This window comes from Mesoplodon mirus, assembly GCF_964341445.2.
Source record: "Mesoplodon mirus genome assembly, chromosome: 11".
NCBI classification, from domain to species: Eukaryota; Metazoa; Chordata; class Mammalia; order Artiodactyla; family Ziphiidae; genus Mesoplodon; species Mesoplodon mirus.
Window position 1 is genome coordinate 23,998,364 of NC_138987.1, and position 15,299 is coordinate 24,013,662.

The following is a 15,299-nucleotide window of genomic DNA, read 5'->3' on the forward strand; positions in this document are numbered from 1 at the left end:
TTTGAAATGTTTGTTTTGCTCTTTTTCTTAAAAAAAAAAATCAGGTATATCTTTTCATTTCAATAAATAGGGAACTACATAATCATTCTTATGGCTTCAGAGTATTTTTTCATAGAATGCTCCATAATTTATTTAACCAAATCCTCACTGTAAGATATTAATCCTGTTTATGATATTTTTTTGCTACAATAAACCTTGATAAACATTCTGTACATCCAGCTTGTTTACCACCTTGTCCAATTCTCTTTAAGGTAAACTGTCTACAATTAATTCTAACTGTCTGCAGTTAGAAGTGCTGGACAAGATAGTATGCATATTTTAACTCATACCTAACAGAAAGTTTGTCTAACCCTTTCTGAAAGCAATTTGTCAGTACGTATTAAGATCCTTAGATGTGCCCATGGGAGGAGGGGTGGTCTGCTGATCTGTGGCAGTGTGGCCTTGTGAGGGGTTTAGGCCTAGTTGGAAGCTACAGTTTCTGGAGGAGAGGTGCAGTGGAATTATGACTGAATACCAATATCTGTGCACATCAACATCTGTGCACCCTGACATCTACTGGGGCCCCGGCCTCTGCATGCCCTGACATCTCCATGCTCTAGGCAGGGCACAGTCAGGTCCAGGAGCAACTGTCTCTAGCACTGAGCAGTCAGTAATCAGCTCCCCAACCCTGTCCTCAGTCACTCAGAGACAAAGCCTGCAGAAGACCACTGCTAGCCCACCTGCCAGAGAGACCAGGGAAACAGGACGCCCTGCAAGGTGTGGTAAGGAAAGTGCAGAGGAGCCTCTAGGAGCTGTCTTGATACAAGATAGAGATGAACAGCCAATATACATTACCATACTACAAAGCCGAAGGCAGCCTTGCAATGAGCATGTTTAATACCTCCATGGGGAAACTGCAGCGACACCTGTACAAGGGGAAATACCCTATATTCCACTATGCACCAGTGTTTGAGAGTGACTTTATACAGGTCAGCAGAAAAGGAGAAGTGATTGATGTGCACAACCAGGCCCGAATGGTGACTGTGGGCGTCGTTCGTACCTCACACTACCTGATGTCACGCTGCTGGCCCGACCAGCTGCTATCTGTGATGACTACAACAGATACGGCCCAGCCACCCAGGAAAGAGGTAAAAAGCCTACACAGATCTTAGAGCTAACCAGGCTGTTTCCCTTGAAGTTTGTAAAGATATCCATCCATAACAGTAAAAAACAACAGCTCCGCCTGAAGCTTACCACTGGCCGCTCTTTCTACCTTCAGCTGTGTCCCCCTTCAGATACAAGAGATCTTTTTATTCAGTGGGAAAACCTAATTTACATCCTAAGACCACCAGTGGAGGCTTACAGCAGCACCCAGGTCATTCCAGCTAGGGACACTCTGGACATAACTGGGTTTGAGGAAGAGAGTAAGTGCCCAGTGGTAAGCACTCCGCAATCTCTAAAAGACGAGGCCAAGGTGCTTAGGGAGAAGAGCTAAAGGTCCTGCACAGGCTTTGGTACACAGGCTCACCTGGAAAATACATGGATTTCTGGAAGGACTCAGGGCCAAATGAGCCTCATTTGGAGGCCATGGCACACTGAGGAGGTTCCTAGTACTTCTCCAAAGTGTTCCTCAAGGCTGTATTTCAGAGATTCCTTAGCTGTCAGCAACCCTTAATTTCATATCCAATATTGTATTGCCATCTGCAGCATGCTGACCATCCAATCTATTCTTTTTTCTATGTTTCCCTTGCTTTTCTCATTTTTTTATTGGAGTATAGTTGCTTTACACTGCTGTGTCAGTTTCTCTGTACAGCAAAGTGAATCAGCCACACATATAAATATATCCTCTCCTTTTTGGATTTCCTTCCTATTTAGGTCACCACAGAGCACCGAGTAGAGTTCCCTGTGCTGTACAGTAGCTTCCCATTAGTCATCTATTTAATACATAATAGTGTATATATGTCAATCCCAATCTCCCAATTCATCCCACCACCACCCCTTCCCCCTTGGTATCCATACATTTGTTCTCTACGTCTGTGTCTCTATTTCTGCTTTGCAAATAAGATCATCTATACCATTTTTCTAGGTTCCATAGATAGATAGATATCACATTAATATACAATATTTTTCTCTTTCTGACTTACTTCACTCTGTATGACAGTCTCTAGGTCCATCCACATCTCTGCAAATGACACAGTTTTGTTCCTTTTTATGGCTGAGTGATATTCCATTGTATATATGTACCACCTCTTCTTTATCAATTCATCTGCTGATGGACATTTAGGTTGCTTCTATGTCCTGGCAATTGTAAATAGTGCTGCAATGAACATTGGGATGCATGTGTCTTTTTGAGTTATGGTTTTCTCTGGGTATATGCCCAGTAGTGGGATTGCTGGGTCATATGGTAGTTCTATATTTAGTTTAAGGAAACTCCATACTGTTCTCCATAGTGGCTGTACCAATTTACATTCCCACCAACAGTGTAAGAGGGTTCCCTTTTCTCCACACCCTCTCCAGCATTTATTGTTTGTAGATTTTTTGATGATGGCCATTCTGACTGGTGTGAGGTGATACCTCATTGTAGTTTTGATTTTCATTTCTCTAATAATTAGTGATGTTGAGCATCTTTCCATGTGCCTCTTGGCCATCTGTATGTCTTCTTTGGAAAATGTCTATTTAGGTCTTCTGCCCATTTTTTGATTGGGTTTTTTTTGTTTTGTTTTGTTTTGCAGTACGCGGGCCTCTCACTGTTGTGGCCTCTCCCATTGCAGAGCACAGGCTCCGGACGCGCAGGCTCAGTGGCCATGGCTCATGGGCCCAGCCGCTCCGTGGCACGTGGGATCCTCCTGGACCGGGGCATGAAACCGTGTCCCCTGCATCGGCAGGCGGACTCTCAACCACTGCGCCACCAGGGAAGCCCTGTTTGTTTTCTTAATATTGAGCTGCAAGAGCTGTTTATGTATTTTGGAGATTAATCCTTTGTCCGTTGATTCATTTGCAAATATCTTCTCCCATTCTGAGGGTTGTTTATTCGTCTTGTTTATGGTTTCCTTTGCTGTGCAAAATCTTTTAAGTTTCATTAGGTGCCATTTGTTTATTTTTGTTTTTATTTCCATTTCTCTAAGAGGTGGGTCAAAAAGGATCTTGCTGTGATTTATGTCATAGAGTGTGCTACCTATGTTTTCCTCTAAGAGTTTTATAGTGTCTGGCCTCACATTTAGGTCTTTAATCCATTTTGAGTTTATTTTTGTGTATGGTGTTAGGGAGTGTTCTAATTTCATCATCCAATCTATTCTTGAACATACTCCAACCCAGCTAAGCTGACATGTTGCAGAATGTATATCTCCCCGTGACTGCCTTGTACTGATTTTTGAATACATCAGTGACAGTGAGATGTGCACAATTTGCTAGTAGCTATCAAAATATTAAAGCACATACCACCTGACCAGCAGAAATACTAAGAGAAGTGTATTTTAATAAGTGTTCTCACTGACACAAACTGTCCAAGCAAACTGGAATGATCATTGTGGTCACTATGGAGATACTGTAGTGGGCACTGTTGCATCAAATGGGAGAGTGGACTTGAGAGCTCCAAATTCTTATTATAAGCTCTTGCTGTTTAGCTATAGGAATAGAAGGAAGCAGTCCTTCTGGTCTCACTTTATTTTACTTGTCTTTCCCTAGGCAAATGCTATCTATTTCTTTGGAAGGAATCAAGATCAAAGTGAGCATCAGGAGCCTTCACATAAACCCTGAAGTGTTTGGGGCCACCTATTATGATTATGCTGGGGAGGAATTAATTCATCATGCCTCCCACTTATACTGCATTTAAGAGTTCACATAATTCTGCAGTTACAAAGCCTACAGGGCCTGATAAAAGGAGCAATTGTAACAACAGGCACCACCACTGGTGCTGTGCATATGACTGCAACCATGTTTGCAGACTCAAAAGAGAAACACAGCCTTAGCAGGAGCAGCCTTCCTAGATCCAGGAGGAAGTACAGTCAGCATGGTCATAGTGGTTGCTTTCAACATGTCTTAATATTGTTGTTAGCAAGGACTGCAAGCCCTCTTGTCCTCAGAGGGTACTTCTAGCCCATCAATAAGAGCTGTTGGCGTCTCCCCATGGGGCAGCATGAGTATGGTGATTGCAGGAGCAGAGACTGCTGGCAAGCATGTTGCAAAACAGCTAAAGACTTAGCATCCAGACCCCTCATCTCAACCTTACAGAGTGAAAGCTACATGAGTGAACAGGATGGTGAACAGAGGGTCTCCACCCATCAGGACTGACTCTTTAGGAAAGAGCCTCAAAGCCCTGTGCTGCACATGGTGCAGAGGTGGACATCTCATCTAAGACGGTGGAGGAAAGCAGTATCATCCACCGTAACACAACTCAACTCAAATTCTCTGCTCTAATAACATACGCTCTATTAACAGGAAAGGGTAGAAATAAAACTAAATAGGGATTTACAATCAGGCTCTGAACTATCTGTAACCTTCCCTTCACTTGATATTTTGATTAAATGAACAGATGACAGAATAAAATGCTGAAGATTACTCTCAAAGATCCTGATCCACCTATGATCTACATTTATTAGCCAAAGAAAATTCTAAAACTTCCAAAATACATAACCAGAGACAGAAGCAACCAATAGGAGGCAGGACAAGGTAAATTAAGCCTAGAAAGCAACATGACATCAAAGTTTTAAACTATAAATGTATTAAGCTATACTAGCGTGTCAACCATTGCACATTAATTTTGTTGTGAAATATAATAAAGTATTTTTATAGTTTTGCACCATCACACATTAAAAATGTTATTGTAATTATATATATATATATATATGGATGTATGTGTGTGTATATATACACACACACACACACACACACACACACACACACACACACACACATATAAATGTTAAAGGGGAGCCCATCACAAATTGAGAACATTAGTAAAAGAAGGCTAGAAGGGGCTCCCCTGGTGGCGCAGTGCTTGAGAATCCGCCTGCCGATGCAGGGGATATGGGTTCGTGCCCCAGTCCAGGAAGGTCCCACATGCCGTGAAGCAGCTGGGCCCGTGAGCCATGGCTGCTGAGCCTGTGCGTCCGGAGCCTGAACTCCGCAATGGGAGAGGCTACAACAGTGAGAGGCCCGCGTACCGAAAAAAAAAAAAAAAAAAAGAAGGCTAGAAGAGAACACTGGTAAAAGAATTCTACTTTTGATTTGTTAGATTAAAGACATTAAAAAAAACATACTGCATCTCAAGAAAATTTATAGATTTAATGCAGTAACAATTAAAATCCCAATAAGAATACTTTTTAAACTTGACATAGTAATTATAAATTATAAAATATAAATTTAAAAAGCAGAAAATGTCAGTTAATAGTTTTAATATGATTTCTCCTGCCATATATATGTACAAATATCAAAAGGGGTCATTGTTTTTTAAATTAGGAAAATTAAGAGGTTCAGAAGAAACCCCACGCCAAACAGGATGAAATATAATGAAAGTAATGGGAGTTACTGCCAAATGGAAAGTCATAGAAAAACCATATATCAACAAGTAAAAAACAAATATAGAGCCATATTTGAAATATGATAAAAGGAATTCTGGATGAAATGAATCAAAAAAAATAAGACCGAGAAGTTTAATGAATTCGATAGTTTAAAAAACTACAAACATACGCTCATTCAATATTAAGAAAAAAAGAAAAGCTGCAGGCTGGGAAACATTTTATGGTAAATGTAACTACTAAAATAGTAATACTCAATACTTATTGGAGCAATGCAAGTCTCCACAGAAAAATAGTCAAAGAAAAATATTTAAAAATTGTAAACCAAAAGCAAGTTACTACCAAGCCTACTACCAAACCTAATAAAACAAAATAAATTAAAATTAAAAAAATAAAAGTAAATGTTAATAAGGTAATGGAGAACCCAGATACAGTCATATATTATTGAAAGCTTAGAGCCCTACTACTTTATAAGAATTCTACTTTTAAAATAAAAAATACAAAAGTGTTAATTTTATAAAACAACAAAATAGGTAAAAACATTCAATTATTGGTAAATTGTTAAGCAGATAAGAGAATATTAATAAAATTAAATAAAACCTATGTTTCTTAATTTCCTTTCTCGTATACCTTTCTGTATATGAGGTAAAACTCTGTATGTAAAAACTTTAAGTGAAGAAATGAAACCCGACAGAACATACACATTTGTTTATTATTTAATTCAACTACTACTTAATTCTGACAACATGCCAGGAACAATGCTGGCATTAGATCGTAGACACTAAGCAACACACAGTCTCTACCTTTATGGATCTCACAGCCCAGTATATATTGATAATAATTCTGTAATGGTTAGTATAAATTGTCATAAAGATCTATAAATAGTTCATATTAAGGTAAAGAGATTCTTTAAGTACTATATGCTGATTTGATTATCCTAGTTAGCGTGCCACAATAAATTTATATTGTAATTTGGGTGGCTGTGATCAAATTATGACATACATGGAAAAACATGTAATGGTTTCTTAAACAAAATTGTTTCATATTTGTTGCAAAACAGAAAATAATATTTTTGAGATATGAGTTATTTTCTGTCCTAGATTATTTTTGCACTCATGTTCTATGTGGTTACATATACATACCTTTGCCATTACACTGCTTTTCATATTAAGTGCTTTTTCGTCTTCATGTAGAGATATTTTCTTTGTGGCTTCTAATTTCCTAATTCTGTTTGGCTTATTTTATTTATTTCTGAAACTCCTCTAAGGGCTTGCGGACCACAGTACACAACAAAAATTTGAAGGTGACACAATAGAATTAAAAGTGACTTAATGAGTAGTGAAATGATTTCAAAATTGTAAATGATGTTTTAGTGTTCTGGTCTCATTTTTGAATTGTAGTGCATAATCTTCAGTGGCACACATTATTCTACGATATTCCATTGTGCTAAGAAAAATAATCACTGCTGCTTTTAAAGAGCTTTCATATGCTTCCTTTTAAATCATTTTTATTATTATTTAAATATAAATTGTGATTTAATTTCAAAATAGCATTTTTTAAATGAAATATTTCCAAATCATATATACTAAAACTTCATAAACAATTCAATTTTTCTGGAACTAGAATTATGACAAAAATAAAACAAGCACAAAAAATTATATATAGTATGTGTTTGCATACGCATACATGTACAGCTAATTACATAAGCATTTTACTGACTTTCAACTGAAGAAAAATTACAAAGTGAAGAAGACACTAATTGGATTTGCAGAGGGGAAGAAAAAAGATTTACTTAAAAACATAGGCAACCATTTTTATGTTTTATTGTACCTTAAGAAAGCAAACCATTACCTGTGCAAGAATGGGGAAGCCAAGGTTCCTACATCCATTACAAGGAGTTAATGCTTCCCAGAGTCCTGAGGGCCCACAAGTGTTTTCATCATCATCTTCTTCTTCCACTTCTCCTGGTGACAAATTTATTGTAGATGACGTTCTCTGAAATTAAATTTATATTATACCAATATATTAATTATGTCAATGTATATATTATACCAGTGTCATTTAGATATCTTAACATCAATTAAATTACATAAATTTCTTACAGTGTATGTTAGCAAGCAGAAGTCAGCTTAATTCTAGCCATAGTTATGTGGCTGTGCCATGTGAATCAGCCAAAAAACATGTATAATTCAACTCGAAGTTGAAAGTGAAAGAAAACTGAAAGTGAAAAACTGGATGAAAAAGACTGGTAAATTACAAAGTTCATACTGAAGAACAGGACATGGAAATGACCCAAGAAAATATAGGAATAGCAACAAATGAGAAAAATATTATGATTTCTAATGCAATCAAGAGAAATAGCATGAAAATACTTTATTGAAACAGGAATTGATAAAAAGCCCATTTTTCACAATGTCACCAAAATGGTAGTCTCCTTTTTGAAAAAAAAATGAGCTTCATAAAAATTTCTATTATACATATAAGAGGGGTAATACTTTTCAAATTAATAATAGGACTTCCATGTTAAACATACATATTTACTTTTACTACTTCCCAAATCCCACTTAAATGACAGCAAAACTTTTGTAAAAATGGTCTAAACCATAAGGACAAGGACAACTGGAGGGATGTTAGCAGATGAGCAATATCAAGAAAATGTTTAGATAATGATAAACAGATGATTTAGCAAATTAACTTAGCAAACTTGAGAAAACTGAAAGCAAAGTGCCTGCAAAGAGGAAGAATAAGAAGCAGATCTATTCATGATTCAACACCCTCAAAAGGGCTTAAGAATTAGAGAGACTGACTACCTGTGAAGGTGTAAGTGCTGGTGGAGCTGAAACAGAATGGAAACTACACCTCAGCCAGCCGAGAAACTAAACCTTTACCACCTGACAAGAAATTGGAGGTTTACATTCTGATGAGGTTGAAGCAAAGGGATTATGAATTTTAAGAATCTATGCACAATAAGCCAAGGGATGCCTCCCTAAAAACAATGAAATTAAGTGAACATCTATGTAGTAAATGAAGATTTTCAACCTACCCCAGTGCCTTCCCACATTTGTCTTAGAGAACATGGCAGCTAAGTTCATATCCTTCAGGTAGGATCCAAGAATATATTCCTCTCTGCAGAAATGGACCTCTAAAGAAGTGATCTGTATGTATTTAGGAAAATGGTGGGGCATCTATGCCTTAATGCCTACAGTGAAGCCCCCTCTCTACAAACTCCATCCACATAAACAGTTCCTAATTTTTTAGTTAAATATGAACAAGAACACAAGGATCACCATATATTGGAAGGAAACCTTTAAAACAGGGGTCCCCAACCCCCAGAGACCCCTGTTAGGAACTGGGCCACACAGCAGAAGGTAAGTGAGCGAAGCTTCATTTGCCGCTCCCCATCGCTCGCATTACCGCCTGAACCATCCCCCTCCCCCCATCTGTGGAAAAACTGTCCTCCATGAAACCAGTCCCTGGTGTCAAAAAGGTTGGGAACTGCTGCTTTAACAGAACAAAATAAATATACAGAAAAAAGTTATAAATAATATCCTCAGAGAGATAGAAAATATTTGCATCCCTAGAACAAGAACAGAATGCTACAAAACAAATAAATGCATAAAATCCAATAGAACAGCTGGAAAATAAGTCACAGCAAATTTCCCAGAGGACAGAACAAAAGATCAAAAGACGTTAAAAGTTAAGAAAATTAGGGGATCAAATGAAGAATGCTTCATGTAAAGGTGAGAAGTTGTCAAAGTAATAATGCAAGAAATTTTGTCAGAACTGAAGAAAAATTCCACATTCAAAGAGCCTGCTGAATACTCAGCAGACTGAATTTTTTTAAAAAATTGGAAAGATAATAAGTTTGTCTAAAAATATTCAGAATGTAGTGTTCAGTGTACAACATTGATAGATCATGATTACTGAAGTTAGTAAAGACAGTTTACATACTGAATTGTAAATAGCACCCACCTCCCCCCAAAAGCTGTTACTTTTAAAAATAGAAAATAAGACTTCATAGTATGACTGATTTTTGTATTCACATCTTAAATTTCCCTTTATCAATTTTCAATAACTGAGAAATTATGAACTTCAGTAGTCCTTCAATCAGTTACTGTCTGTAAGATACAATAATAACGATAGCTACAATCTATTGAACACTATTATTCATTATTTTAATTCACACAATGCTTTCAGGCAAATACTAAACTAAGGCACAGAGAAGTCAAGTAAAACCCAAGGTCACAGAGCTGGTAAGTGACAGAAAAAGGATTCTAATCCAGACTGCCTGACTCTAGAGCATGTATATGTTTGATGAATGCTGTCTACAAAAATGAACAGAATGATCAAATGGGCATCTCCTTCACCAACTAATGATCAGTCACTGGTCTGACCATCACGGTTGACACGTACAGCACTGTAAATGATTACATATTTGGCTAAGAATTATCAACATTTTATAGATTAATCAGTTTTCTTCCTCTGTCTCTTTCTCCTCCACAAAGAAAAACTCTGCTTATGTCTCTCCCCAGCTCATAAATTTCCAATTATTTCCCATTGTACAGCAAATAATATCAAAATTCCTTAATATGGCTCAAGGTTTCATGATCAAACTATTTCTCAGTTTTCTTACTCTATTTTACTCACCCCAGACTATAACCAAATGGAATTGTTTACCCTTTCCTAATCTGTTCCATGTTTTGTTCATGCCCCCACCTCACTTCTCCATATAGCTATTGTACTGGTTAAGAGTTTAGGCTCTAAAATTAGTCCTGGATTCAACTTCTAGCTCTCTTACTTATTAGCCTACTTAGTAGTGTGATTTTCATCAGATATGACCACTGTCCCCCTCACTTACCTCACCTATGCAGTGAGAAAATAGTACAGTAGTACCTCCCTCAGGGTTTTTTCCTGATAATAAGGTAATGAATATAAAGTGCCTGAAACATAGTAAAGTTTCAGTAAATATTAACTACTGTCTTTAGCTATTATTCTCTCAGAATCCCATTGATTCCTCAAAATACAGTTCAGATTTCACCTCTTATGTGCATTTTTCCAGATTGCCCACAAACAGAAATGATGTTGCTCTCTTCTGAATGTCTATAGCTCTTTCTGAGAGTTTGTGTATTGTGTTATTTCACACACTCTCTGAGATGATAGACTGCATCATCTCTCTGGCAAAGAGCAAAAGCCTTGAAGTCAAACAAACATACATTTAAGATATACATTCCTGGCTCTGCCACATGCAAGCTGTGTTACTGAGCAAATCACATAATCTTACTAATCCTCAGTTTCCTTATCTGCAAAGCAGGCATAATAATAGTTCCTACATGATACGGCTGTATGTGGATAAAATCAGTTGCTTGACAGCAACTGGTTCATAAAAAGTAAACAATAAATGTTGCTTTTTTTAAATTAAACTTTATCCTGAAAGAGTTATACACACACACACACACTCAACTTACTTATCCAACTTAATTGTAAGTTATCTGAAAGTAAACATGCCTTATTCACATTTGTATCTCTTACAATGTGTTGTACATAATGTAATTTAATAATTATTTATTAAATAAATCATTAAATGAATTTCAAACTACCATTTTCATCTACCTAAAAAATTTTACTAACATTAAGAGGTGTATATAATTGCATCAAAAATCTCATTATTTTTATTTTAGTTTTATTTTATATTAACCATTGCCAATAGCATTAGCAGAAATAACAAAATTTATCAGTGGTTTAGTAGTGCCCCCTAAAGTCAGTATAGATGTTAGCTGTGTACAACCATAGTTCTCCACGTCACTGGCTTACAATAAAAGATGCCTGGGAAAGATTTTATCAAACTAAATATAACCTTCAATTATATATGGGAAAGAAGTTACATGAACACACTTAAGTTCACAGTTTCCTTTATTTCAAATGCCTTTCAAACTTTTTACTGGAGATCCAATTGTGTTCCTAAAGTTCCAGATGCCAGGAAATTCTTCCACAGAACATAAACCTAAACTTTCATAGTTTGGGCCTATTAGCTTTCTGGTTAATGCATAGTAATTATGCAGAAGAAATACTGAACAAGTCCTACATTGTTTCAGAGGATAAAAGTCATAATACATAAATACCGTGGGGAGACAAATTTGAGCTCAATCAATGAAAAATACTTCTAGAATAATTACATCAGTCTAACATTGAAGAAATGGAATTTCCTTGTGATGTGAGAGATATATATATATATAAGGTACATAAGAAATATATATATAATATTAAAATTATGATACGTGAAAATGTTTTATGTAAATATTTTAATTACACACATTATAATTGTATAATTATACACAATATATTATATCATTTTCACATATTTTATGTTAAACATAATTATGTTTATATAATAATTGTATATAGCATATAACAACTATGCTATATGTTACATATATAAACATAATTATGTAATAATTATATATGGTTTATAGTTTAGAAAATGTTTTGAGATATGGAATAGCCCAATAAAGTAGGGTTGGAGTTATCCCTATTTACAAGTGAAGAAACTAAGGTTCACAATGTTACTCAATTTGCAAGGTCATCCTATAAATGAGGGCAGATTATAATACAAGTCCTCTGACTCTGGGTCCTATAATCTTTCTATGACACTACTAATTAGAAGGAAGTTTCTAATTACTAGAGCTCTTCAAAGGGACAAGGAATATTCAAGATATTCAGAATATCGCAAAGGAATTTCTGTGTTATGTTATACTTTGTAATTGATGGCCTTTAAACTCTTTTTTTTTTAACTCTAAAATTCTGTAAGTCTAAGCAGCTAAAGTGTATACAGTTCAGGAAAAGGATCAAGGACCAAGTATGATCCAATAGAGCCTCTTTAAACCTCTTTGCTCAACTCCTGAATGCATGTCTTTAGAAACATGGTGACGGTAGGAAAAGGGAAAATCCAAGGATGCCCATGTCCTGTCCAAAAGTTCCTGGAGGAAAATCAGAAACCTAGGCTACTCGACATAGCTAGGATATAGGAGAGCAATGTGTGAGTGGGGAAATGGGACGATGGAATGAGACAAAGCTGTCCCTCATCCTATCAGAAATGCAAAAACCAAATTAAAAAGTAGGAAATCAGCCTAATAGAACTGTCAAATGCAAAGGGACTGGGCAAATAGACTCCAGGAAGGAGGCAACCGTCAGAAATGGAGAGCAAACAAAGGAAGACCACTTGGAATAGGAGTCAGAAGTCTGGACTGCAAGTCAGCAAGTCTTTTTGTCTCTGTTTTTCGAAACTGAAATTGGTTCATTAATTTTTAATGAAACTTAAAGTAATACGTTTATTGTAAAACAAATCATTCAAAATAAAAAGTTATAGAAGAGAAAGTGAAGCTTCCCTAACCTCATTTCCACTGTAAACACTCAGTGCATATACTTCCAGATTTGTACTCTTGTCCGATGCTTTTATCAGAATAAATTGATAAATATGCAGGTGTATGCCAAAGAGTACTATTACTTTAACTTTCTATATATTTTCAACATTTCTAAAATACTCTCCACACTGACCAGAGAAAAAAATTTCTTATATGAGAATGTGAAAATGTTACCCTTTTCCTTAAAAACTGGAAAAGACTATATTACACAGTCTTTCATTGTTCTTTGGATAAAATTCAAAATTCTTAACATGATTCAAAAGGTTGTGTATGATTTGCCCTTACCTACCTCTCTAGCTTTGTCCCATTGCCACCATTCTTCCTCCCCTTTGCTCATAACATTTAAACACACTATGCTCTTTCTCTTGAATATACCAAACTTTCTCTTATCTAGAACTTTATATAACTAAGCACATAAGGTTTTCTCTTCCAGAAGCTGTTAGTTGTCTCCCAATATAACAGAACACCTAGCCCTCTTTTTCTATAGTAATAAAACCCTAACTTTTAGTTGGGCACATGTCTGCTTTGAATACAGACCACATTTCCTAATCTCTGTCACAGCTACATGTGACCGTGTTGTTAAGTTATAACCCTGGGATATAAGAAGTGTTCTTAAAGTAATGGGGCATGTCCTTCCTCCCTTTCCTCCTTCTGCTGATTGGAATGCTAATGAAACGGCTGGAGCTGGCACAGTTATCCTGGACCATGAGGGATCCTTGGAACTAGAGGACATACATAGTAGAACAACAAAATAGAAGAATACTGGGTTCCTTATACTGATGAGCTCTACCATCCTTGGACTGCCAGCTCTAAGTTTTGCAAGTGGAGTGAAATAAACTTCTTTTTAAGCCATTGTTATTTTGGATTTTCTGTTACTGGTTACTGTACCAAATCCTAATAAATAAATTCCTGGAGCACTCTCTTCTCTTGTCTTCATCAGGATTAATCTTATCTGTGTTCTAGGTATGAACTTAATTCACTCCCTTTGATAGTCCTTTTTGATGTCCCAGTAAAAATTAGTTTCCTTTCTTACACGCTTTCACGGCACCCTGATATTTTTACAGTAATTATCACAAATAAAATGTTTACAGCTACTTATGTGACTTTGCTTCAATAACTGCTTTCCTTACTGGATTACAAACTGCATAACTGCAGAGATGTCTGTTGGTTTAGATACCACAAGCCCAGTACTTAGCTCATTAAAGTACTTTCCATTGCACATGTGTTGATTAATAAATGAATGAGTGAATGAATGAATATCAGCTTTCCCTCAAAAATATTTTAATAATGTGAACATTCTCACCAATTCTAGGAGGCACCAATTTAACTGTAACCTTGAACTTAGTTTAGTGTCCTTTGTCTTCTGACTCCACTGTATTCACTTGCCCTCACTGTATTCATCCCATATTCAAACTACTGTACAACTCAGCATCTACTTGATTTCATTAAAGAATGCATTTATTACCAACCATTAGTAAGTAATTTAGATTCTACCACAAACTCTGCAGTGGAGAAGGAGAATAAGCTTTAAATTGCACAACTTAACCTCCCCTCCTCCGCAACAAATATTTGTCTCCTTGTGATGATGGCTGGGTGGAAGGGTGCTTTTATCTCCTTTGGGGTCCATTTCTTCCCACAGAATTTTTTCATCTACTCTTCAAATTCCTCTAACTTTTATAACACAGAGCAATGTAACTCTAGTATACACCTTATCTGCAAACTTGAACAGCCAATCTCATTATACAGGTGATCTTACTCAATGGTTATTAATATTTGTCAATTTGAAAGTCAACAACAAAAAAGCTGTATCAATGATTTTTTATAATGCTTTTAAAGTTGGGGATCTAAGGGTTTACTGGGACACTGAGAGAGGAGGGAAATTGTAAAATGTTAAGCTGTTTCATTTATACCATAACTATAACAGTGCCAATGATCAAACCAATAAAGGTCAGTGATTGCTTTACTCAAAAAGCAGAAGACTCGGGCCTCCCTGGTGGCACAGTGGTTGAGAGTCCGCCTGCCGATGCAGGGGATACGGGTTCGTGCCCCGGTCTGGGAGGATCCCATATGCCGCGGAGCGGCTGGGCCCGTGAGCCATGGCCGCTGGGCCTGCGCATCCGGAGCCTGTGCTCCGCAACGGGAGAGGCCACAACAGTGAGAGGCCCGCATATCGCAAAAAGAAAAAAAAAAAAAAAAAAAAAAGCAGAAGACTCGTTTATCTTAAGTTCAGTCCTGACAAAGAGATCACACGCCACAGTTTCATATATTAGGGATGCTCAGAAAGACTAGTGTCAAATACAATATTTTCATCAGCTTATTAACAATAAACCTCTGCCTAAAATTTTCTGAGGATAATTCCAATGTTATTCTATACTATCTTCTCACA

The 15,299-nt window shown here is 36.6% G+C and overlaps 2 protein-coding genes across 8 annotated transcripts in view; one reads left to right on the forward strand and one right to left on the reverse strand.

Moving 5' to 3' along the window:
- The window catches only part of ANKS1B (ankyrin repeat and sterile alpha motif domain containing 1B), a gene marked incomplete at both ends in the record, with an annotated part of 1,184,520 nt that overhangs the window by 836,844 nt on the left and 332,377 nt on the right, over positions 1-15,299 (reverse strand). For all 7 annotated transcript variants that reach the window (XM_082634609.1, XM_082634606.1, XM_082634608.1 and 4 more), the window contains one exon: positions 7,347-7,490. In XM_082634609.1, the coding sequence (XP_082490735.1) occupies positions 7,347-7,490 (144 nt within the window). The remainder of the gene's footprint in view (positions 1-7,346; positions 7,491-15,299) is intronic.
- On the forward strand, positions 837-1,474 carry GARIN6 (golgi associated RAB2 interactor family member 6; the record flags this gene model as incomplete). Its single annotated transcript, XM_082636294.1, is given in 2 exon segments — positions 837-1,038; positions 1,041-1,474. Coding segments are annotated over 2 exon segments (609 nt in total). The 5' UTR covers positions 837-863.